Genomic DNA, 27,555 nt, shown 5'->3' on the forward strand with positions numbered 1-27,555 from the left:
AACAAAAACACGTCTAACGAATCAAAGTTTTTAAGTTTATTGGAGACACAGTATTTATAATTTAACTTTGTCAGATCAGTTGAACAAAAAATATACATCTTAAAAAAAGATAAACAATAGGCTACTTGACTCTTTTTTAAAGTAGGTCTAATATGATTAATAATTGCTCTATTAGACCAAACAAAATACTCTATAATTTTTTTGGCCCTTGCAAATCTGGAACTTTAATTTAAAAGTTCTATTTTTCATAAACAGGGGAAAACGGTGTCAGCCATATTTGTTTATAAATTATCACATCTGTGACGTCACACGCGTAGAAAACAATTATTTGACATTTAACTAATGACAACAAAGCTACGAGAATACCCTTACATACTAATTTACCCTTTTTTGTCAATCCCGAAAATCCCGGGATTGACAAATTCTAATCCCAAAAATTTCGAGATCCCGGGGATCGGGATCCCGGGCTTGTATTCTCTAATGGGGAGTAAGTAGATATTTTTTTCGAGTATATCCCAAGTACGGATATGCTCCTACGAAAGACTCACCCTGTATAATAGCTCATCAAAACGTCGTTGTAATGTAAATAATGATTTAACGCTACCCTTTTCCGTCAAAGGGCCGGGAAATTACCTTTCGAATGAAAAACGCCCTGATGACCGCACCCTTCTAACATGGAACCTTTTTTTCCAGACGTGTGGATATGTGCCAGAAATGGCACATAACTTTTTCAGAGCTGTGCGCATTGTGCCAAATATGGTACATAACTGTTTTCCGGTGAGCTTTTACGCTAGCGTTATGTTTATAAAACAATATACCTAAGTACTTAAATATGTTTAAGTATAAATTTACGAGACATGTTTTTATCATTAGAAACAACCTTTAATTTAAATTTAGCTACTAGCTAGTGCCCATACTCATGCATTTATTTGTGATAATGTGCAAAGCCCGATTTCACAATTGAAGAAAAGGTTATTGCTAAAATAAGTCAAAAAGAATCTTGCTTGTGTTGAGGTCCATCAACACAAGCAAGCTAGCCGGCCCTAAGTATGCCAAAATGATAACACAAAACATTTTCATTTGGGGTTTAAATACTGAAACCGCAAATCCGAAACACGGCACGAGTTGCTAATGTTTATTATATTGAACAATGTCGCCATTATCATAGATTAATGATACGCCCCAGGGAATTAAATTTGTACAAATAAGTTTTGCAAAACACACTGTTTTAGCATCTAAAGGTTTCATTATCATAATAATGTTAATAATATTATAATGTAGTTTTTGTGCTTGTTAACAAAAAAAATTGGAATTTCTCATTTTTAATTTTATTTAGGAAGTACTTACAGACCTTATATCCTAATCCTAACGAAAAATCTCATTTATTAATTAAAATACAAAATTTATCAAACACACAATCCACCCTCGTTTCGTCAAAAATAAAATACAAAAGAAACCTAACTAATATTATAAATGCGAAAGTAACTGTGCCTGTCTGTCTGTCTGTTACTCTTTCACGCCAAAACAACTGAACGGATTTGAATGAAATTTGGTATACATACCCTGGGAAAGAATATTGGCTACTTTTTATCCCGGAATTCCCACGGTTTTTTTTTAAGGCGAAGCGAATCGCGCGGTAACAACTAGTATGTTATAAGTATATTAGAGGTTTCTATACTTTTTTTTATACAGAGTGAATAATATTTCGGTCACGTTATCGTGAACACTTTTAATGAATTTATTTAAACGACTCCATCGCATTTGATAGAAATTGATGTGTTTGGACAAATGGAAAAGCTTTTAAGGTAATTGATCATTTCGTATATTTTAATACTAGTTTATTTATTTATTTATAAACACTTTATTGTACATTATAAAGTTACAATTAATAAAAGGTGAAGAACATTAAAGAAAACTAACAATGTACAAAGGCGGGCTTATTGCCAAAAAGCAATTTCTTCCAGCCAACCCTTGTTAGGTTGGGAGAAGAGGACATTAACGCTTTCAATCAATTAATAGCACAAGCTTCCGCAAGCTACGCCTGAAAATGGTGTTCCCCTAGGAATTCAGCTAATTAAGAAAGGAAATTTGAAAGTAGGTAAAATTTTCATCGAATATAACGTCTATTATGTACCTACTTATCAAAGATTTATTTAGAAGAATTTTAAGGTACCTGATATACATAATTTTGACATAAAAAAAGAATGGCGAAACCTAACCCGCTTTGCAGTTACTAACCAAACCTATTTTTATTCAGTGTTAAAGATGTTCTAAATCACGAAATAATATAAAAAAAAACCATCTTAAAAAAATACTTTGCTTATGGGAAACATCTAGTACAGTACAAACACTTGATCTTTCAGCGCCTATGTATATCTTCGATCTCCCATGCCTCATCATAATAAAGTTTACACCAGGATATACTGTAGTCATGGGCTACACATCAATATATTATGTTTCATCAATGGCTGCTCTGGCGGGTCATGGTGCCATAGAGAAATGGCCATTCTCCTTTTATTATATTCTATGTCTGTCAATGCATATTTGCATATTATATAATCATGGTAAGTATATTATACCAACCTATATTAGAGAATACATTTAATCATAATCATCTATATTACACCACCCTATATTATAATTCTGTAAGGATGGATGAATCAAATTATGATCAAATTAGACAATATACATCCCAAGATACCTTTACAATAAGGCATATTGTGTTGGTAAGATTATTCACAGGATTATTCGAAAGGAGAATTGCTAAAAGGATCAATTTATCATTGATATTCCCTTTTAGGCTCAGGATTTTGGGTGTAATTGGAATTATATTCTGATGAACCGTATTGAAGACTGGCGCAGTCAGTGGGGTGGTATATATGTCGCAGGCATCTAATCTGCTTTTTGATTGAACCACTAGCCCGTTCATTGGATGACGCTACTCAGTTGTATGACTAAAGAACAACTCGTCAAGTGGTTGACTGTAACGTCCAACGTCTTGACTGAACGTCATAATAGCGAAGTCGTTGAATGGGATATAGTATAGCAATTTTGTAATGTCTGGTTAGAATGAACATGACCAGACAAGAGTCAACAAAAAGACTATGTTACAAAGCTCTCATCTCACAAATTAACTAAACAATAACAATAAACGTACCTACCTTGATATTGTTGTCAAAATTATCCAGTTTCGCCACATTTTTTTTTTAACTATCCGCCCGCGGCGTAATAATAGAAAATCCATGTTGTCACACTATTTTAACACAAATAACGCACTTTAAAGCTAATTTACGAGTATTTGCAAAAAATATCAATATAGGTGCTTTTCGCCAATGTTTCAATGAATGGATAGGCGGTTTGTTAGATTGACAAGGTACAAAAGTGTATAGCTACTTATGCAGCTAACTGTAGGTTTTATTGATAATTCTTTCTTAAATTTACTTATGCTTTCTTCCATCACAATAACTGTGATATAAATATGAATGTTACATAAAATAAAAATAAATGTTACATTAGCAATAATTCATAATAGGTATTGGTCAGAATCTTAAATCTATTGCACCATTCATAATACCTTAATATAAGTACAGGGGCCTGCATAGAAACCTGACCCCTCTTAATGTGACATATTATTATATTGCTACAAGAGAGGGTCATGTTTCTTTACACTCCACTGTACCTATTACCTATTTACTTTTTACCCAGTTAGTTATAAGTCATAACTGTCACTAACTTAATAATAACTCCAAAAATCAATGGTTTTTGTGCTGTCATTCTTAACTCCAGTAAAATTGCTTATCATTTAACTTGTCTAATTGATTTTGAAGTTACCATTAATCTACGAATAACCATTAATGAATACAATAATCAAACAGCATTAAATCTCTAACACGAAAACCAACTCATTCGCCCACCAACAGATGACAACTTCCTTCCTTCACTTCTTAATCTCCCCACTAGATGGCGTTATTCATTCATTTAGTTCTTAATCTCCCCACTAGATGGCGTTATTCAACGAATACTCACGGAGGGATGCGGCGGATGGTCCTGTCCCTTGACATTCTGCAGCTGCTTGTTGTGGGCAGTGGGCGTGCGGTCTCCGGGCGCGGTGGACGCGCCGGCGCCGGCGCTGCTGCCGGCCGGGGACTTGGCTTGGGGCGAGCTGGTGGATGTGGTCCTGCGGAGATTTGTGGGTGTTGAATGGGGGGTTTTGGTTGGGCTGGATGGGTGTGGAACTGTTTCGTTAAAGCTTTTTGATTAAGCCCCAATTTCTCCATAGTTGGTTATCTAGCCGACTACGGATTGGTTATCAATTATATGTCATCTCTATTTAAAATTCTTGACAGATGTGTCAAAAGTCAACTACTAATACCTGATTATGCTCTAACCGACTATGGCGAAATTGGCACTAAATATGTCATGTAACTAAATTTATGTCTTTATTGACAAGTTAAAATTTGAACCTGGTTAAAATTTATATTTCTTCTTTGACAATAAAATTAAAAATGTGTTTCCTTTATTTTCTCGTAATAAGTGGGTTAGCCGTAACCAATGATAATTTAAAATAATGAAGCTGAAGTAGTGTTTGTCACCGTCGTGATGAAAGGATTGACCAGCCAGGAATTAGCGCCAGTTGCTAATGTTCATATAGACTATCGCTATATCGAGGTGTTGAGATGTATGTACAATGCTGCCACAATGTCAGTTCGATTACACGAACACAGCACAAAACCGATCCAGTTGCAAAGGGGCGTGAGACAGGGAGATGTTATTTCTCCGAAACTGTTCACCTGTGCACTGGAAGATGTTTTTAAGCTTATAGAGTGGAAAAGACTGGGCATTAACGTCAATGGCGAATATATCTCTCATCTACGATTTGCTGATGACATAGTTATTATGGCGGAAACGCTGGAGGAGTTAGGCGAAATGCTCACAGACCTCAATGATGCCTCTAAACAAGTTGGGCTGAAAATGAACATGGACAAGACAAAGGTCATGTCGAACGAACATGTTTCATCATCGCCCGTAACTGTAGGAGGTATCACCATCGAAGTTGTCGATCAGTATCCCTACCTAGGACAAGTGATCCGATTAGGTAAATCCGAGGTAGCTCGTAGAATCCAACTCGGATGGGCAGCGTTCGGGAAATTACGACACATCTTCACTGAAAACATACCTCAGTGTCTGAAAACAAAAGTTTTCAATCAGTGCGTGTTGCCAGTGATGACTTACGGAGCCGAGACGTGGTGCTTCACCAAAGGGCTTATCCACAAGCTCAGAGTTGCTCAGCGTGCTATGGAAAGGGCTATGTTAGGCGTGTCCCTGCGAGATAGGATTCGTAATGAAGAAATCCGCAGGAGAACTAAAGTTACCGACATAGCCAAAAGGATTAGCACGCTGAAGTGGCAATGGGCTGGCCACGTAGCCCGCAGAGCCGACGACCGCTGGAGTACAAAGGTTCTGGAGTGGAGACCCCGTGTCGGCAAACGGCGTGTCGGTCGCCCCCCAACCCGTTGGTCTGATGATCTGCGGAAGGTAGCGGAAAGCCGCTGGATGCAGATGGCGGGTGACCGTTTGGGGTGGCGATCGTTAGGAGAGGCCTATGTCCAACAGTGGACTACAGAAGGCTGAGAGAGAGCTAATGTTCTGTGGTAGTAACCCCACTGGTCCTTCGGTCGTCGTCCACTGATTCATCTATTCATAATATCTATTAGTAGGTACTTACTCAAGTTGCGCTCTGTAGTAGCAGACACCATCGAAACACATGAAAAGAAAGAAAAAAACACGTTAGAAATTATACAATTTTAATTAAAATATGTTTTCTTTGGGTCTAGAAGATCGTCAGAAAATTATTTCATCATGTCCCTAGTTTATTTTTACATAATATTTGTTTAGGTATGGATTGGGCCACTTTTTGGTAGGTGGATATGGAAATGGAGATAGGTTAAAACTTAATTCCTATTTAACCTATCTAAGTATACTAACATTTTTTTATGTAGGTATAGAAGAATGAAGTTATGTTATGAGTTAAAAATAAAGCAAACTGATACAGTATTATACCCTGTGACCCAATTGTTTTACGAACCATTTTCACTAGGCAAATAGCCTTAGAATAGAATAGAATAGAACACTACTTTATTGACTTAAAAATAAGCCTTACTACTTAGGCAATACAGATTACAGTGCAAGCTCAGCCCCGCTACATCTCAAAGGGTTTTCAGGCATTTTCTCGGGTTTTCAGGCATTTTTTCAGCATCCCACACTCGCATGACTATACTCGCATGTATGTAGAAGGTCAAGTACTTAAATACTTTTAGCTTCGTAATCATGTGACATCTTATTCGTATATTGTTTATCAAAGGGTTATGATGAGTCATGACGGCGGTAAGGAGCTTGTGACAATATTTTGTGACGTCCCCAAAAACTATGGCGTAGAGATGGCTAATGCGCTTAGTTACTTCCCTAGTAAGTATCTAAAAAATAGAGCTAAGATCTAAGTACCTTCCTGTTAATTTAGCAAAACGCAAACGTAAATCAGAAAGAAAGAAAGAAAATTCATTTATTTGCCAAAAAAACATGCAATTAAATTTAAAAGTGTATTGAATTAAGAAATTGCAAAATGGAACAATCTCAGCATCTGCTGTAAGTTGTGGCCAACGCTACAGCGCTGATTTTCAGATTGTCGATTGTAGATCTCACGTCGGATAAAGCTAAATTCAATAGGTACCTAGTATTCCTACACTAGTAAATGCGCTGTACCTCCACTATAAAGATGTAGTCTGTGTGTTTTGTTTTTCATTACAGTCGCTGAAACATGTCGCCTTTGCAATGGAAGCTGCTTTCATAATTTGTAACTCAAAAATTGGGATTTAATTTTCTGTACCGAATGGCTGTGGCCTTCTATCTATCTATCTATCATGGCGAGCTGATTTTCCGCATTTAGCCTCTAAGGAGGGCCATTATGCGTGAAATACCTATGGGGTGATTAGCTATTAAGCCACCCAAGCTCACGCCAGAAAGCCAGTAGACGACCTTGGTTGCTCATGACTTCCCGGACGGACCCCGGAGATCCGAGGATTTTTGATCGTAGTGTCTCCACGCCTTTGCAATGGCTGTGACCTTATTTTATAACATAATAAAATAAACTATAACTCCATAGGCATAGGCGTGAGCCTGAAAATTTAATATTTGTACAATAAAGAGTGAAACCCTAACTTCCTAACTAATATTATAAATGCGAAAGTGACTATGTCTGTCTGTCTGTTACTCTTTCACGCCAAAACTACTGAACGGATTGAATGAAATTTGGTATAGATTTATGGTCTAGACCATGAGAATGAACATAGGCTACTTTTTATCCCGGAATTCCCACGGGAAAACTTTTTAAGGCGAAGTGAAGCTCGCGGGAACAGCTAGTTAATAAATAAAATCAGTGTTCTGTTCACCCAACCCAAATGTTGCTTACTCGACGTAAAATTTTACAAATTATTTGTCGATATTCATAATGAGTACAGTCAGCTGCATTTTTTACCTTGTCAAGCTCATAAACTGACTATTAAAATACGTTTGTTATGTAGGTTGTTTGACAAGGATCAAAAGTGTATAGCTACTTATACAGCTGACCGTACTGACCTATTACTCTACCGCCCTTTCACGAAGTCAAAGTACTTGTCACTAAGGAGAAAAATTGGCAAAAAACATATTTTCATATTTCACCAGTAGGTATTAGTGTATGATCATAGATAATAAATACCTACATTATTTGTGTAGGTAGAAGACGTGAATGCGCGTGTCATTGTATGTTTTTTCATACCATTTTCCTTGAGACTGACCATTGAAAGCTTTTGTTTTTCACAATAGCTCTCTTTTGAATACTGCATTAAAGGAAGAAGTGAAAGGTAGGGATACCAATAAGTAATCTAAACCATAGAATAACAAGTACCTACAGTAGTATAGAATTACAATGTCATAGAAAAAAGAACGTAGCCATAATAAAGCTTGCCAATTTACCACTACGTTCGCAAGTAAACTCGCCAACGTCTTCTTTCAAAACGGAGTAGGCTACTAAGATTTTGACAAGACGATACAACTAGTTACCTCTTACGGATGATTCAAAACTCATCCACCTGGCTACAGTTTTGCTAAGGAGATTGTAATCCTATACTAGTACTCGTTATTCTATGCCTAAACTTAACTTTTGTTTTGACATTTTCCACCCATTTTTTTAATTTTATTATCTTCCTCGTTCGTTGTCTGGAAGAAATTATTTTTAGTAAGCCACCGATTGACGATCAGTACATTTTTAATTAACATTACGTTAAATTTAATAAGGTCTCTTAGTAAGGCATTGCTATACAGGGTGTTGCAAAAAGGGTATACTAAGCCGAAACCTACATGTGCAGCATGGTATATCTAAGCCTAAATTCTGATATCGGTTTCGGGCTTAGATATACCATGCTGCACATGTAGGTTTCGGCTTAGTATACCCTTTTTGCAACACCCTGTATATAGCATTTCTCTTTTTTCACTATTCTTTTACAGACAGAAGCTTCCTACGCTCGCAGCTCCTTTGTTTCTTCACCGTATACCATGGAAGTAATAATACAACAGGAATGCGCACTCACCAAAATGATGCAAACAAAAATAGACCTAACGAATTCACCTTAAGATTTATATTTGAAGTGAAAGAGGCCGCGAGCCGATAGAGAGGGTTACCACAGAGCCCTTCCTCTCTTTCTAACAATTGCCATGATTTAGTTGTGTAAACTTTAGTAGATTTTGAACGAAGAGAGCTACGCAAAAAAATATTAAATTAACTCATAGACTACTGTATATCATATCATTTTCAAAAACAAATTTATAATAAATCATTATAAACATGTAATTTTAATGAAATATTTGGTATTTGTATGAATAATAATTTCATTAAAAATTTTGGTAGTTTTTCTAAATACTTTACGACAAGACCGAAGTTGTCAAGATAACGGATGACGTTTATACTGTTGTGAGAGACGTTATGGTTAGGGTGACCATTCATTCGTACTTTTGAATCACTTTCCATTAATTAGGACCCGTTACATTCAAATTTTTGTTTTATTTTATACCTAAGTATCATTAGGTATTATTGTGGCTGTTATCTTATAAGGCTGGTAAAGAGTTATGAGCTGTTGATTTTTTTGGTGATAGATATGAGTATTATAAGATAATTTATCAAGCTTAAAACCGGCGGAAGCACTTAGGTTGAGCTATTTTTATTGAAATCTTATGATTTTCATCAAATAGACTATGTAAACGGAACACCCACAGAGTAAACACGTTTTAGGTACATGCGACTTTCGACCTCTCGCGCAGAAGTTTTTAACGGATTTATCTTTTAATAAATATAATAGATCGATTAAATACGGTCTTCAGCAATTAGTTAGGATCCACTTCCGTTTTCAGGACTTTATAGTTTTACTGTACACACCAATTAATAGTTATTTATGCACAGACAGTTATGAAAATGAAAATAAAATTTTACCTTCACCCCATTTGTTTACTCAATTGTCATATCACCAAAATACATTCGTACCTACATTACAATCGAATTATTCGAATAATAGGAGACTTTGAGACCATCGACACCTATTCGCGACATGATAGATTAGAAGTGATGTCTCATGAATTACCTAAAATTATGGTCACCAAAAATAGAAAGAGATGGAGGGCTCCGTGCTGACTATCTCTGTCGGCTCGTTTTTTTGGTGCAGTGCGCATTCCTGTTGTATTATTACTTCCATGCCGTATACAGACTGAAGGCATAGAGAATAAAGAGGTACATAACATAGACAATATAGGTAATGTCGCATTATTCAGAAGCTAAAGTTACACATTCAAGTTGATACATTTACTCAGAAACCTATCTTACTCGAAAAAAGAAACAACTTGGAACAAATCTTGTTGGTTTGGCCATAGACTAATATTAGTCTATGGTTTGGCTAGATCTTGGTCTCATACATTAATCGATTTGAGATTGAAATACTCGTATCTTATGATTCAAAGCTTATAAATTGACTAGGTAGGTATGTTTTTCAGCTGTAGTGCACATAATCTTATAAGTGCATCATTTTATACTTTCTCCAGAACAGACTCAGATCGGACAAACCTATAAGTAGCCATATTTTTCATAAAGTAAATCCTATGAAAAGATTAACCCTATAAATTCCATGAAAGCCTACCCTATATATATACCTATATGAAGCCAATTAATAAATTATTTAAATGTCCTTTGATGCAGCTTTCGCAATTAAACGCCATGTTTTTTAATGAGTTTAATCCATTTATTTTAAGACTTATGTTATTAAGTATAATTATTATCATACAGCGGTCCGTGGAGGCGGAAATGAAGAGGGCAGGTCTATCGTGGGCCCAAGTGAAGGAGGCGGCTCAAGATAGGGAAGCGTGGCGAAGAATGTCTGTAGCCCTAAGCTCCACAGGGGAGTAACAGGACTATAAGTAAGTAAGTATTATCATACAGAGCAGAATAAATTACTTCAGTGATCTACCCGACTATATGTAAGTACTTAAACATTTTATTATTTTGGTAGAGTTTCGAAAAAAAATATTTGTTTCTACATAGAAACTTAGATGATCCAGTGATTTTTACTATGACCAGAAGGGTAGCACGAGGCGCAATTAAGATATGACAAAAGTTTTGCATAGCGCTCACTCACATGGCGCAGCCTCAAGCGCGATAACTTTTTTCACGTCTTAAATACGCCCCGTGCTATCTCTTCTGGTCCGATTGACTTTCTTAATGACCCCCTTTCAGTTTTGTATACTTACTTACCTACTTAATACTTTTGAAAAACCCTGTCTAGTGTCTATTGCATGCCAACCAAGCGCTGGATCGCGGGGCCGCCGTCAAAATGATAGAACCTTTCTTTTAGCTAAGAGGATTAAAAGTTATATGACAAACATGAATTAATATTATTTTTAAATAAAAATACGTACATTAAGGGGCAGATAAAGCTAACCCCTCTCAGAAGCATTGTTACTATGAGAGAGGGGTCAGGTTTCTCTGCACCTGACCGTACCTGGGTACCTGCGAGTATTTAAAATACTTTTTGTACGCTTTTATTCTGCAGTAGTTTTGCAGTAAATGCAAGATATGGGCAGTGGTTAATTCTGGTTAGTATGTTACAAAATATGGAAGTATAAGTTATGACCTTAAAAGTAGAGCAATGTATTTCACTTAAATAGTTACTAAAGTTATATGTATAGTGATACGTGTATGTACTTACATTAAGGGGCAGAGAAACCTGACCCCTCTCAGAAGCATTGTTACTTTGAGAGGGGGGTCAGGTTTCTCTACACATGACCGTACTGTGTACCTATACATACATATAATGTAGATTACGTAGGTAGGTAGTAGGTACCTACTTACGTATTTTAAAGCTTTCGGTTTTAGGCTGCCTGTGCAAAAATTTGGGCCATTTGGTGTCTACATTTTTTGGGTGGTACATTTTCATTGCTTGCTAGTGTATAACGTGTAAACTCCCAACTCACAACCCCCCCTTTCAAAATTACCATCACTAAGTCTAGTAGGTAGTTTAGTAACGACTTGAACAAAAGTAATTAAACAATATTATTGGGCCCTCACTCACAGTCCTTTAGGGAATAGCCAGGGTTGACATCATGTTTTAATGGAATGAAATTCGGAGGTCAGAGACTCATTTATCCTTTAGCATTGAGCCCGGCTGTTACTTTGGGTGTCTGTCAAACTGCCTATGGGTGTATACATACATAACTAGTAATGTACCAAACTAACTGTGTAAAGTCGATCACCAAAATCGGTGGCCGACTTTTTAAAATAAGAGTCAGTAGGTAAGGTACGGAAGGTAAGGAATATTCCTTTTATAAGTAGTTCGTAAATCGCATCTTCTTCTTTTTCTTTGCCTCTTCCCATTATTTGGCGTCGGCTCTCCTCGTTACTCGGCGCCAGGATGTTCTATCCTGGGTTGTCTGGGTATCTATATCCAAATGGGACTTCTTCAAGTCGCGTTTTATGGTGGATAACCACGTGGCTGAGTTCGTAAATCGCATATTTTTTTATCAATATAATCTTATTTAGTTAGTTTTATAATATTATTATATTCATACCTACTAGGTTAATTAGTTTTATAAAGTTCATTTTTTGTATCTTTTAGTCCATCCATCCAAAGGTGCTTGGAAGAGATCGCTATAAGCGATTAGACCACCGTTTGTATCCTAATATAATAAAGTATGGAGTTGCTGGAGGTGGTGTTGCTGAGAAACTTTGATACCGCGATGTAGGATTTCTTAGAGATCTGCTTCAATTTCATACGTTGTCCGTGTGTTGCGTTCTGAGCGCCATCTGTTGATTGTGTGGTGAGGTGTCCGCCACAAAAGTAATGTAACTAAAATTGTTATTTATTCCTTAGTGTAAAAATTATGAGTAACTAAGTACTTATCGATCTATCAGGTGCTAGCTCTAGGTATACGGGTTGTTATAGGTGTGTAGTTTGTTGTTCCTTACTTATACCTGTTTCGCTTCTCCCGACCCGTAGACACAACTTTGAAATCTAGAACTGTCTAACTTATAGGCATCCTGGAAGTCTTCGTATCAATATTAGCTTACCTAGGTAGGTACTTTTAGGTTAGGTGCTTACTTACCTACTTCTTTATGTTTCCTTCAACATACTTGTTATCGAGTTTTGTTAGCCATTAATGTATTTTACGCATAAATTGGATAAGTCAATTAAATAAACTCCAGTGCCCTTTACTTTCCTTACTTTTGATACGGTTATACAGGGTATTGCAAAAAGTTATTTTGTAAGCAGAAAAGGGATGACTTAGGGAATCATACCGTACAATTTCATGTTGTGCGATTTCTGAAAATTCCTGAAACATAATATGACACGGCAAAGCTTAGCGAGTTTTACACTGAATACCTATTATTATTACCTATTACAAGACAGAAATAAATCCACCAATCGGCACTAGACCAGCGTGGTGGACTATGTCTAAAACCCTTCCTTCATTGGAAAGAGACCCGTGCCCCAGCATTAAGGACGTAACGGGCTGAGATGGTAACTTTGTAGGTATATAAATAGGCGAACTTAATGCTTATAAGGTCGTCTTATAACGTCGCAGTAGAAGGCAGAATCGGCGTTGTGACTATTGTTAACTAGGAAGTCTACGATCTACCAAGACCACTGATTGTTTTCAACTTGTCCAACAAATAGTTAACTTGGCAACCGACTGAATGTAACGATCCACTTCTGTAAAGGGTGAAATTTTGTCATTGAGCCTTCCTGTAGGCGGGTCAACTGAGCTGCGCCCCGATCCGGAAAAAAAACAGAGCTAACGTATAGAACGAGTGCGAGTGCGAATATTCCACATTCAAGTGGGTCCGTGTCCTGTACCATAGTCCTAAAAAGGAATTGGGACAGTAAAGGATTCAATCATTTGTCAATGGGGAGGTCACTGATAAAATTTAACCTAATATTAGATATTTACATTTACTTAATTTATGTACGATACGAGGAACAAAGCATTCTGCAATTGTCTTATTAGCTAGTCTGTTGTTCAAATGTTGTGACTAGCTTTGTCGGGTAGTTTCTAGTTCATTAGCCGGGCTCTGTTTTACTATACAGTTGTTAGACAGTCGGACTGGTATTGAATTATCTAATAGTAGAGTACCTACCTACTTAAGTCTAGCAGGGTTAGAGTTGATGTGAAAGATACAGATAGGCATGAGATTACTTATAAATGTCGCAGGCATCTGGTTTAATCTCCTTTTTGATTGAACCACTAGCCCGTTCATTGGATGACGCTACTCTACGATAACCTCTAAAAAGAAAAATAGTAAAAAAAGACAGCGTGAAGAGAGCGGTGGCAGCTGTCGGGTAAGCGCCCGTTTCTCACGCCAGAGATGCGGGTTCGAATCCCGGCGCTGACATGTAGGCACAGTCAGAAACCTGATCCCCTCTCAAAGTAACGATGCTACGGAGAGGGGAATCGTGAGGAAACCTGCGTATCTAGATTTAAAACATCTAGATTTATGTGTAAGTACCCACCAACCCGCAGTGGACCAACGTGGTGGGAAATGGTCCAAGTATAGGTAGGCAGTTTAGACCTCGGGGATGGACAAAGGTTCCATTTAAGAGAGCCAGGTGCAGGCATCCCTACAGAGAACAGAATAGAAAAGCAAACCATAATAAAAAAGATATGAAAATAAATATAATTTTAGTAAGTAGGTAGTTAACTAGGTGCCCTTTTATTATCAACAATTAGTTTCAACAACAGTCGAATTTCACAATAGGTATAATAGTTGTACAGAAGTGGTTGATTTATGCATTTTAATAAAAGCTTGTTGGAGCGAGTGCTCGCGTCAGAACCAGCCGACAACTTTTCGAAGTCTCTTTTTCCTGTTTCCAATTCTGTAATCCCCTACCGACCGACCTAGAGAGAGGTGTTATAAGTTTTACTTGCGTGTTGGATTGTCTGAGTAGGTATTTGTGTAGAGGCTTATATTATTATATGTATTATGGTTTGAATGTATATTTTTTTGTAAATTGTATTGATTGAGAGATAACTCAAATAATGATGTAGGTTAAGCTATGTGTATTCGTAGTTCGTAAAAGATTTTAGTTACCTACCTACCTACTTTTATGAGTTACAAATAAGTAGGTACCTGAGTACCACACAATAGGAGTTTCTCAAAAAAATAAAAAATCAAATTAATTTATTTAACTAATACACATTTAACATTTGAAACACTGCGACAAACAAACTATATGAGGAGAGGTTTTACTATCATAATAGGTAGGCACAGTTCGGCCCATAATTCATACCAATCATACCTAATATGCTTAATAAGTTAAGTACCTACTTACCTAAAGTCTAGAAATTGTTTTTTTTCCGTGAACTCCCCGTTGCCAGGATAATGAAACCGTTATACTGAGCAACTTTCATTATGGGACCAACTCCGAAATTACTATTTTTATCGCGATTTCACACTCAATAAATAAAACAAACCAAGGATCTATGTAAAACAATCTATTTACTTCTTCCTCATATACTGGAACTGGTACACAGGGGCCGACTGTTTGGTCCCTCGCTGCACCCGCTTCGGCTTCATCACTTTAACATCCTGTAGATGGCGCTTTAGCTCCATCTTCTGTTGCACGACTGTCAGGTCTTTCTCTCGTTCTATTCTCTTTGACAGCTCTTTGTAGAGTTTCTCTTTTTTCTTCTTCATTTGCTCGGAGGTCTGGAAGTTTTGGATAATCATTAATTGTAGAACTTGTATTTTCAATCTCTGAAGGATAAATTTATCATATTGTCTCGAGTAACGTAGCTCTCAAACTGCTTAACCGATTTTAGTTTTTTTTCGTATGTAATGTAATGTCAAGTGTTCTAAGCCATATTTTATCAAAATCGGCTCAGTCATTAAAAAGTTATGCAATTTTAAGTGTTGAATGCCGGCCTTTAACTAAGTCATTTAACAGGGGACTACTTCTATCTATCAAAACTATACACGGCCTAAATAAGGTAATACAGCATTGTTTATATATGGGTAAAAATATATATATATATATATATATTTTAAACATAAAACTTTTTGGTCACCTGTTCATCAATATCTGGCATGTTCATCTTCTTCAGCGTGGACAGGCGGGGCCGGTTGCTCTTCCGACCGATGAGGTCTGGGTGCGTGTCGAGCCTCTTCGCCAAGTCGAAGTCCTTTTCCTCTCCTTCGTCAACGAAGAATGTGTGTGTGTTCGGTGTGGCGTCTGACACGTCTGACATGTGGAGTTGAGACTGGAAATTAATGAGCAAATAATAATAACTGTTATTATAAATACTTATGAAGTCTTTGTTCCATAGTTAAAAGTGGTACATACAATGTAGGTTTCTCTAATGTAAGATGTGCAACAAATCATAGTATCCACTGCATACATACATAAACCTCTCCCAAGGTAGGTATACCACTTTGTCCTTTGCCTTCCTCATCCAGCCACTATCAGCTACTTGTCTAGGGTTGTTGACCCACCAGGGTGTCCCATTTAACACTTGCCAGTTCATGATTACACTCAAGAACTTATTGAATCCCTCGTCATAGGTTCTTTGGCATATATTCACAATATACAGGGTTTGCAAAAGTGGTACTTATACCGCCGAAAGGAGGTGACACGGGGTGGTCATTTAGAACAACGTTTATTCTACAACTGTCAAAAATTTACCACTGCAAATATTATGTGCCATTTTTTTTACAATGAGTAAGTCTTTACGGTACCTGCAAACGAGTGATTCTACGACTCTCTATAATCCTCTTCATGTTGATGTACTTGATGTCCTGTGTCTGCATGAGCTTCACCTGTTCTTTGGTGCTCTCGTCTTCTTTTTGTAATTCATGATGCTCCTGTAATATATGAGCGTGGGATAAAATTATTATATAAATGTTTCAATGGAAAGTTAGTAATAAAATTGTTATGTTAAATAGTTTAACTGTATCAAACATAATACTTATGAATTATTATAGACATTGATTAGCTTTTAATATACTTAACTGCTTCTTGTAAATAAATAAAAGAGATAAATTTGAGGTTATGTTTACTTTTGAAAATCAATGAATTACTGTTTATTTCTGAATCAAACTGTAAGATTCTATGAAATAGATAAAATATAACATTTCACTAGCTTATAGTTCGCTACTAAAGTAATTTTGTGGTAAAATAACAACAATTATGATGAAAGTAAGTTATCATGATAAATATAACCTAAAACTTACCCCATCTTTGACTCTGGAATTTATCATATGGAAGTAGAATTCATCGGGGTTCTTGTCCAGGGCTCGTTTCCGCAGAAGCTTGAGGGTTTCACCCTTCTCATGGTAATCATCAGCTCGCTTTTTATAATCCTTTTTCTTTTCCAGAAGTCCCAGATGTTTTCGGGACTCTAGCTGGTGTCTTTCCTTGTGCGTTTTCTGGTTGGCTTTCGCCGCCTTTTTCCATGACGACATTTTCACTAGTTATTGAGCTGAATTTTTACTAGAATTAATCAAAAAACTTTAGACAACCCACGTCGGATTTATTTACCAAAAGCTGAAATGAAATTTGAATGAAATGAAAGTAAAATTTGACAGTTTGACTCTGACTCTGTTTGACATTGACAATTGACAACTGCTGACAAGTGACAGGAGTGACAGGTGATGTTAAAATAATGTTGCCTGTAAACAAATATTATTTCAAATGAGTATAAAAAATTGTTATCTTCTATCGATGTACTTAAAATAGGTATTATGCAGATTGTAATGTGTAATAAAATTACTTCAATATTTTAAATACATTATAAGAATAAATTTGATGTTTTTTTTTGTGATTTACAAAGTCTACTTATAATTATTATTATAACAGGCAGGTAAGAATTGTATTTTATTAAGAATCTGTAAAAAAAACATGCTTCTACGGCCGTGGTTAGAAAATTTCCACCCGGAGCACTACCCTCATTTGCAATCATTGGGTTTTCCGCGAATTTTGACATTCTGATTTCATTTCCGAATTTAGGTAGGTACTAGCTGAACTATGAGTTTCACTGTTGGTCTACTGTCCATCAATGTGTCAGCTTTTCATACCTGAGTATGAGGAAGCACCTATGTATTCCACAGATATTAGATGTAGGTAGTTACCGTTGCGTAATATATAAAAAATATTGCCCTCACACTATTAAATTTCTACCCATATAAATGCCGAGCAAGCTAATATCACATAGCGAGACGGAAACCACATCTTCCGACACAATAGACCGTCTGTCGGGAGTGTGCCGGGGCGGCCCATTGTCAGCCACTCAATTGTCAGCCCTGACACTGTCAGACATGTCTGTGGTCGTATTTAGGTCATTTCGACTTGGCACACTTGAGACGTTAACTTTTTTTTAAATATCTTTGTTAGGTAGGTACTTGCAGCGCGCCAAAAAACGTTGGCGTTGAAAGTTGAAGATGGAAAACTTTAAACCGCGCCAAGGAATAAATAAAGTAACGAACATTCATGATCGTTTGCGAATCGAAACCCATAAAGGAGAATGGCGATTTATCTATGGCGCCATGACCCAGAGCGGCCATTGATGAAACATACACTGATGTGTAGTCCGTGACTACAGCATATACTAGTATTAATTTTATTATTATGAGGCATGGGAGAACGAAGATATAGGTGCTGAAAGATCAAGTCTTTCTACTGTACTAGATGTTACCCTCGATTTAAAAATTGACTTTTAAAGAGTTCCCGTGGGAATTCCTGGATAAAAAGTATTTTATGTTACTTCGGGATAACGGGAACTTGAATAGAATGAAATAATTTTTGAAATTGGTCTCTTTATAAAAATAGGTTTCTGAGTGTGAAATGTGCAAAAATAATTATGATATTATTTGCATAAATAGAATCATGTAATACATTCTGTGATGCGCTATGTATTGGGAATCCCATGATTTAGATTATAAAACTTATTTGTGCTTGTACCATTCATCAAAATCTTATTTAACGAAACAAAAATCTTTAATTAATTTACTTTTGAACCCTAATATCTCAAGAACCCCATGGTTTAGATTTTTTAAAATATTTTTCCCTGATAACAGTCATTTTTATCAATAACTTAAAATAGGTTTGGTTAGTGGCTGCTAACTTATGCAAAGCGGGTCAGGTTTCGCCATTCTTCTTTGTCTTCATTCTTCTTGGCCTTCATTGGCGTAAGGCGAAGCGAAGCATGGGCAGGGCATTCATAAGGCAGTCATGTATACCTGTACTCTTACAGTACTCATGTACAGTCAACAAAATCAGTCCAGGCTGACAGGCGCTATAATACAAAAAACACCTAAACACACTGGGATTTATATTTGTGAGATAAGTGTTCCTGGTGGTAACTTTTGAAACTAATAAATCGCTATACCTACTGCATAAATAAGTGCTCTACTTATGATTTATCATTCGTTAGTACCCACCTAGCTTCTAATATCGCCGCCCATACTTATCTCTTTTGCTGACTGTACCTACATAGGTAACTAACTACGCACCTAATAAGTAAAAGGAACAAACATTTCAGAGTCCCTGCAATAAATTTCCTACTTTCAACCCTCTGCCCGGGACGCCAGGACAGATATTGTTATAAGCTGAAATTCCGGGGAAACAGTGGATTCTTCGTGAATAATTAACGAGTTAATAAGACAGACTAGGTCGGCAGTGGAATGTGGGTGAGACAAACAGCGACATTGAAGGGTTATGTGTGCGGTGGAGAACATTGGTTGTAATAATTATGATGTACCAGTATGTGTAGAAGGTGCCAGGAAAATACTTGGACCACCCGGTCGATGAATGAAATGGACGACGCACGAAGGAAATTCTGATAAACCTAGGTACGGTCGTGTGCAGAGAAACATGACCCCCCTCTCATAGTAACAATGTTTCTGAAAGGGGTCAGATTCCTCTGCCCTTTACTGCACGTGCACCGTGGGCAGTCAGCAACTTACGCTTATCTGATTGACTAGCTTTTAAATACGGTGTTAAACCTTAAACCCTAGAGTCTCCCTAGAGTCTAATGTCAACGTATAAATGAATAGGAGGTTTGTGAGTTTGACAAGACATAAACATGTCTATTATAAAGCTATAAATAAAGGTGAATGTCCCTGTGATTATTTAAAGTCTCTTCTAATTATAATGGCTTAGTGCTGCTTCGTTTGCTATGTTTTAATATATATTATAACCTTAAAGTTTAAAGCCAGCTTAAGCTAAAGGATAGTCGCATCTCTTTGTCCTTTTACCTGAAATTATCGTTCCCACCCATTTCACAGAATGTTCTATTAATACCTACTTACTAGTACTTACTAAAACTTTTAATGAAATGAAATTAAAATGTTTCAACGAGTCTTTTTCCCAGTCGAGGAGTTTGAAATAAGTTGAAAAACGACTGCTTAGGAGCACACCGCGTAACATGCAACCTCTTTAGAACAAGACGTTTCTGTCGAGCAGATGCTTTCATGGGGTAAGTTCTCACGATACGCAACTCTACAAGTCTACTTGCGAAAAATTACTGTAAGTGTATGTCGATACGATGTCACATAGGCTATCATAATCATTTTATATTATGACTCGCAAAAAAGCCTTCCGAAGTAGTAAATAAATTTGTAAATTTGTTAGTCAGGGTACAGGGTGACATTGTTGAACTGGATAGAGTCCAGTAAAAGTATTCTTTGAAATATGAATTCTATATTGCACTCGTGTTATCTAACTAATTCTAGATGCAGTGGTAGATAGTCTGATTTTGCTCATGGTGGATTATTAAATTATTATGATGAGTGTTCTGTTCTCTAGAACAGTTAGAATTTCAGGGGAATAATACTAAAAGGATTTCAGTTTCAAATATCATCATAGGTGCTTTGTAAATAAACTTTGTATCACTATGAAAATGTGTACATACATGTTATATATGACTGAAAATGAGCAGTAAAAATCTTTTTCCGAAAACGCAGCTCATATTGCTTTTAAAAACATCTAAAAAAGAAAAATACGCTCAAAAACCTTTACACTCCTACTCACATTTAGAGCTCGGAAAAAGGAATTACAGAATGTTTCCACATTTTCCACTTCTACACAGCACTTCGATAGAATCAGCAGATATGTACCTACCTAAGTACTTGTAATGGTAATTTCCCATTCGCGAGATAACAAAAGACTGCTGCCGAGATGGTCCTAATTTGAATTCTCTGCCCCATTTGTGCGAAAGCTTGCTATATTATTTCCCCGCTCAATAACAAACTAGGTACAGACTGCAATGCAGAAATCAGACCAACAATTTTATTATAAAAAATAAAAATAAAATGTTTGATTAAAAGTTTATATTTCAATTCGTTTGAATTCTTACTAAGAATCGTGTAAACTAGGTAACTGAATAGATTAGAATATAATACAATAAATTGGGAGGAGAACGAAAGAAGCATGTCTGATAAGTAATCAATGGTACCTAGAATAATTTAATTTATAAAATAAGAAATCATCATAATCAAAGAGTCATCATGATTATCATTAGCCAGCAACTGCCTATGCCCACATCGGTACAGCGGGCTTGAGGGCGTCCCACGTTAACTTTATTATTATTAGGTAAGTAAACGAAAATATTTGCGCATTAGGTACTCAGGTATTCCATTATCGCAGGACTATAAATCACTAAAATGAAATACCCCAAGGAAATATGAAAAACGTTATCCGCGTATCCCAAGGGTCAATAAAAACATTATTCTCTTTTAGAAACGTAGCTTAAATTTTTTTTCCAGCTAACCCATCAGAATTTGTGACGCAATGGTGAAAATAGTAAAGAGCCCTCTTTATTTTACCTATATGTATAGAATCTCCGGCTATATTATAGACAACGCCAGTTAAAGAAAATAATAATCTACCATCTTGCAAAATTGCGTTTATTTGCAAGATGGTAGATTATTATTTTCTTAACCTGTTATTCCTAAATTAATGACACAAATAAGTATAGGTACCTACATTAAAATAGGGAAAGTAAGGGCCTGTTCCACAATGTCTGGTTAGTGGCTACCTGTCGGATAAAATACATGCTGTCACTCTCTGTCATTATTTTTTAGACAGTGACAGTATGTATTTTATCCGACAGGTAACCACTAACCAGACATTGTGGAACAGGCCCTAAGTATTTTTTATTCACTCACGCCGCCAACTTTCAACTAGAAGTTTTCATGTCGTTAAAAAGTTTAATTTCCCGCGCTGGTGATTTAAAAAAATTGAAAATCAACAATATTGGTTGTTGATGAAAAACAAACACTTCGCTTCAAGCAGCAAGCGCTGCGATATGCAATTAAAAATACATACAACAAACAGACAAAAGTTATACTTAATGTATATAAACCTTTTTTACCACCGATAAAAATGAAGGGTGTTTGTTTTAGGCGGACCCTAGACCTACAATAATATTGTGCAATAAGTTTTGAATCCAAATGACGTTTGCGCAATCTTCAATATTAACCCTAGACGATGAATTATATTGCAAAATTGACAATATTGCGCAAAATAATTGATCGTCTAGGGGCCGCCTAACGTGCCTGTGTATTTAAGTATTAATTATTATTGTGTCTGCGTATCTGTGCATCTCTGTGTGGGTATCTATCAGTGGTAGCTCACAGATACGGTATCTGATGATGAGGCTAATGATGGTGTAGTGAAGTATATCTGAGGTAGGCAAGGTAGCACAATGAAACGACCGGATAGTTTGCAGTGCGTTTATTGACTAGCTCATCATGGCAGGCAGCACACACACATACGTATTCGTTCTTGTGTGGGTAGGTATACCACATTCCTCCCCCTCAATTTGAGAATCTATCGAATAACAAAAAGTATACATTAGGTACTTAAATGAGGTAGGTAAACCATTATGAACTATTAATTTACATAAAGTGATATCTATCCTAGGAAACAATCAAAAGAATTTCTTATAATCTACGTTAGGGTTTCTAGGTCTTAGCTTACGAGTCAACGGTGAACGGTTTCCGTTGCTATCGGCCGGTCGCGGCACATTCGCGTCATTTGATGAGCCGGGCGACGGCGGCGGCGGCGGCGCCTCGGCTTCTGCCGGTGACTCATCGTCCAGTACAGCTGGAACCGTTGGCCGTTCACTCAGTTCACTGACTAGTTCATGAGTAGATGAACTAGCATTCTGAGATTCTGTACTAGTTCCGATAAGATCTCGACACTCTGCTAATCCCTCCAACCTATTTTCAACGCATGTACTAGTCAGTGACTCATCATTTACGCAATCATTCTCTAATGAATTACTTAAATACGGTACATTTTGTGATGGGTAATAGGTTGTTGGCGGTGGTGAGTACACGGAAGTATTTTGATCTTCACCATTGTTTGAGAAACTCACTAATACATCTTGTAACTGCTGTCCAGAATATCTTATTAATTGGTCAGCGTGTCTTTTACAAGTTGTATTATTATTACGAAATAGCACTTCATACATTCTGTTTCCTAATTTATGTTTTACTATTGCAATAGACCACATTGTTTTCTTATGCTGATAAGAGCGTGCCCACACAACATCACCTTGCTCAAATAACCGGTTATCTTTTAACATACTCGTATCCTTATTTACTACCGATTCTTTTGAGGCTGGAATTATAAGATCGAGTTGTGATAACAAGTCTCGGCCAAACATTAATTTTGCCGGTGAAACACCTGTCGTACAGTGAGGGGAATTTCTATAGTTGAATAAATAACCTAATAACTTTTCTGATATTGATTCGTCAGATAAATTTTCATCTGCTATACATTTTAGCATCTTTTTACATGTTTTGACAGAATTTTCTGCCTGCCCATTGCTACATGGGTGATATATAGGCGATGTTACATAATCAATTCCATTGTTATTACAGAATGTTTTGAATTCAGCTGAACAAATCTTTACATCGTTATCTGATACTATTAGCCGGGGAATCCCGAAAGAACTGAATAGGTACTTAAGCTTTACTATGAGAGCGTGAGTAGATGTACCACTATTCATTAATAGACATTCCAACCATTTACTGAATGAATCTATAACCACGAGATATACCCTCGGCCCTAGAGACATATAGTCGATGTGAATGCGTTGCCAGGGCCCGGCGGCGGGCGGCCAGGGCGCGGGCGGCACCCGGGGCGGCGCGGGCCGCACGCTGGCGCAGGTGGTGCAACTGCCGACGTACTGTTCTATGTCCCAGTCTATACCGGGCCACCACATGCGACTGCGCGCGACGCTCTTTGTTTTAGTTATTCCCATGTGACTCGAATGCAGTTCCCGAAGCATTCTATCCCTGAATATCGAAGGAACAACTACTCGGTGCCCCCGCAATAAACAACCGTCCGTATATTCTAAGTCAGTTTTACAATAAAAAAATGGACTTATAGATCGACAAGAAATTTTTCTTGGCCATCCAATTTTCATGTATTTAATTACGGTTTGCAAAACATGATCTTCATGAGTTGCCACTTTAATATCCTTAGCCGTAATCGGTGAAACATTAGCATTTAAAAAATTACACACTACATTTGTGTCACAATCATTTTCGCTAATACGACTGGTGCCCTTTAAAGGAGCTCGAGAGAAATAGTCAGCTACTAAGTTATTTTCACCGGAGGTATATTGCACTGTATAGCTATATGCCGATAATATGAGGGCATTCCGTTGCAATCGGGCCGCTGTCGTAACTGATATACCATTTTTATTATTAAATATTGATATTAATGGTTTGTGGTCAGTTTTTAATACGAACGGCTCACTACGGCCATATAAATATTGGTGAAAGTGTTTTACACCGAATATAATGGCTGTCGCCTCTTTCTGGATCTGACTGTAGTTTCTTTCGGCGGCGGCCAAAGATCTGGAGGCGAAGGCGATCGGCCTTTCTTGACCGTCGTGACCTATTTGTCCAAGGACAGCCCCCAGGCCTGCCGGCCCCGCGTCCACGGTCAGGACCAGCCGCGCGGCGGGGTCGTAGTGCGCCAGCACGCGCTCCGACGTGAGCTCCGCGGTGACGGCGGCCACCGCGCGGCGCTGGCGAGGGCCCCACTCCCACGAAGCGCCCGAGCGTAATAACTCACACAATGGACTTAGAATTTCGGAAGCGTTTGGTATGAATTTCCTGTAATAATTAACCATTCCTAGGTAACGTTTTACCTCGGTCACATTGGTGGGCTCAGGTGCTTTAACTATAGCTTCTATCTTTTCAGGATTAGCGTGCAGTCCGTGCTTATTATTATTATTATTAAATACTTTATTGCACAATAATAAAATTATGTACATAGGCGAACTTAATGCTAACAGCATTCTCTTCCAGCTAACCTTGGGTGTTGTGGAGAAAGTTATAGGTAGTGCGAAAGACTGAGAGGAAAGATAATTTTGTAAAAATACCTACAAACACTAGAATACACTTACTTGTATATCAATGACTTGTATATGCTTATCAATGACATATCCTAAGTATGTAACTTTGTCTTGAAATAATGCACATTTCTGTCTCTGCAAGCGCAAACCTGCCTCATTTAATCGAGATAAAACCTCCCTTAATCTTTGTAGGTGAATACTTTTGTTAGGACCCGTGACACATAAATCATCAAGCCAAATACTAACACCTTCAATGCCAGATAGTAACGATTCCATTGCATTTTGAAAAATTGCTGGTGCATTTGCAAGACCGTAATTAAATACATGAAAATTGGATGGCCAAGAAAAATTTCTTGTCGATCTATAAGTCCTGTATCTATAATCTATCTGATCTATAAGTTATGTATCTGTATCTGAGATACCTACACCATCATTAGCTCCCGAACAGCTGAACCGATTTTCGATTTGTTTTTTGGGACGTATAGATTATGTTAGGACGACGACCACCAGCAACATGGTGGTCCAATACCGAGAAGGATATAAAAGCCCAAGACCTGACCACATCGACAACCCGGGATAGAATATCCTGGCGCCGAAGTACGAGGAGGCCCGACCCCAGCAGAACTAGGAAGAGGGCAGGAGAAAGAAGAAGAAGAAGTCATATAGATTATGTTACTCTGAGTGTTCCTAGCCTCGGCCGATCCTCGGCCAATGAACTAGTGGCTAGCGATTTTGAACGAGTGCTCGGCCGAGGATAGGTACCTACTGTCTTGGCCACTGTACTAGAGTATAGAATAAAAAGTACCTACAGTACTAGTACTTGTTATTCTATGCTACTAGATAGGTGTAATCAGGGTATTATAGGTACCTTAACAGAACTACCGGTATGACAAGACTTGACACGAGTAAGCCTGTCTGGCACAGACATGCATACAGATAGCTGAATGTATATACGTAAGCTACAAGCCCCTTACACACAGCACGAGGGTTACTCTACTATACTGACGAACAACGAATGAACGAGAGCATTCGTACAAACGGCACGTTTAATACAATGAGATAGAGTCGTGGCTCGCGCAGTAGCGCTCTGAAACCTCGTTTTTCGTCATAATATTATAGTCTACCGTTGGTGTAGACGAGTTCTCGAGTGAAGACCACGAACAGGCAAACGCAGCGTGGGACGCCCTCCCGCCCGCTGGACTGACAACCTTAGGCGGGTGGCTTGTAGTGGTTGGATGAGGAAGGCCGAGGACCGACTGTTGTGGCGCTCCTTGGGAGAGGCCTATGTCCAGCAGTGGATGATTATTGGCTGATGACGATGATAGTCCACCAATCCGAACTAGGCCCGCGTGGTGGACTAGGCCTAAACCCTTCCGTCATTGGAAGGAGACCCGTGCCCCAGCAGTGGGGTCGTTATGGGTCGTGTTGATGATAGAGTGACCCGTGAGGTTCACTTACGAATTCTATTTCGTATTCATGAAGCCATTATCAAGCTGACAATTGCACTGGCTCTGAGCAGAGTAGAGAATACAGTTTATAAAATTTATTAAAATTGGTTATCATACTTATAAGTTTGTCAGTGTGTACATGGAGTTTATGTTTTTAACATAAGTTGCGTACTTATTTAAGATTGTTTTTGAGCCAAGTATGAAAAAATGCAGTTAGTATAAGTACTGTGCGTTAGTATAATATCAAAATCAAACCATTTTAAGGTGGTTTTAAATCGGTCGTATTAATATGTATAGAAAGACATTTATATCATAATTTTCAATCATTTTATAAATTTTGACACACGTGACACAAACATGATATATATTATATACAGTCAAACTCATAACACTCCTCTTTTTTGACAGGGGATAACACATCACATCCTGACAGTCACGCCTAGTCCATTCTATTCAGGGCAATATCCCTCAGAGGCGATTTAATAAATCACCCCGATATCATTTTCACGGTCGAGAATGGACAAAATGGGTTTAGGCTTAGATTAACAATGTACGAATAAGATGGAGCGTCAGTGCAAAAGAAACGTCTCGACAAATAACACCAATTTTATACCGCTCAGTAGCGGTGGTAGCTCAGTCGGGTAAGCGCCCGCTTCTCACGCCAGATATGCGGGTTCGAATGCCGGCGCTGACATGTAGCAATGAGTTCTTTTAACTTAAGTACAATGTATACCATCGCTCTTACAGTGAAGGAAAACATTGTGAGGAAACCTGCATATCTAGACTTAGCACATCTAGATATGTGAACCGACCAACCCGCAGTGGACCAGCGTGGTGGGAAATGGTCCAAGCTTGGGAAGGCAGTTTAGATCTTGGGGATAAGCACAAAGGTTCCATTCGAGAGCCAGGTGCAGGTACTTACACCCCCACAGATAATAGAATAGAATAGAACCACTGAGCTCTTATTTTGAATGAGTTCGGATAGAAGATGTTTGACCTTATTCATTGGTTCAATGCTTGAACTTCAAACAGTAAACAAAACGCGGACAGTTTTTCGCTTTGTATTTCTATGTGTCAGACCATCTGGTTCGTATATTCTTAATCTAAGGGTTTAGGCCGTTATTATATGGAGGCTTTCAGAAGGGTACAGCGTACAGGTAAGTAGATG

General features: G+C 37.7%; 2 protein-coding genes across 7 annotated transcripts in view; both read right to left on the bottom strand.

Annotated features, from left to right (window-relative positions):
- Window positions 1-27,555, bottom strand: part of LOC105381501 (synaptotagmin-7) — a 487,160-nt gene that overhangs the window by 49,177 nt on the left and 410,428 nt on the right. For all 6 annotated transcript variants that reach the window (XM_048631907.1, XM_048631908.1, XM_048631911.1 and 3 more), the window contains 2 exons: window positions 5,726-5,737; window positions 4,027-4,177 (listed from right to left, as the gene is read on the bottom strand). In XM_048631907.1, coding sequence (XP_048487864.1) covers window positions 4,027-4,177; window positions 5,726-5,737 — 163 coding nt within the window. The remainder of the gene's footprint in view (window positions 1-4,026; window positions 4,178-5,725; window positions 5,738-27,555) is intronic.
- On the bottom strand, window positions 15,047-17,116 carry LOC105381500 (probable U3 small nucleolar RNA-associated protein 11). The gene is made up of 4 exons (XM_011551231.3): window positions 16,799-17,116; window positions 16,304-16,429; window positions 15,637-15,828; window positions 15,047-15,277 (listed from the first exon to the last, which is right to left on the bottom strand). Exons 1-4 carry the CDS (start codon window positions 17,027-17,029, stop codon window positions 15,068-15,070), a joined length of 759 nt encoding a protein of 252 aa, XP_011549533.2. The 5' UTR covers window positions 17,030-17,116; the 3' UTR covers window positions 15,047-15,067.

Source organism: Plutella xylostella, chromosome 30 (genome assembly GCF_932276165.1).
Source record: "Plutella xylostella chromosome 30, ilPluXylo3.1, whole genome shotgun sequence".
In the NCBI taxonomy this organism is placed as follows: domain Eukaryota; kingdom Metazoa; phylum Arthropoda; class Insecta; order Lepidoptera; family Plutellidae; genus Plutella; species Plutella xylostella.

Bases quoted from the DNA above. Each gene is read 5' to 3' on its own strand.
- LOC105381500 (XM_011551231.3), bottom strand. From the start codon at position 17,029: ATGTCGTCATGGAAAAAGGCGGCGAAAGCCAACCAGAAAACGCACAAG. The intron at 16,430-16,798 runs GTAAGTTTTAGG...CATATATTACAG, and splicing joins ATTCCAGAGTCAAAGATGGG to GAGCATCATGAATTACAAAA. The intron at 15,829-16,303 runs GTACCGTAAAGA...ATTAATTTCCAG, and splicing joins GTAGAATCACTCGTTTGCAG to TCTCAACTCCACATGTCAGA.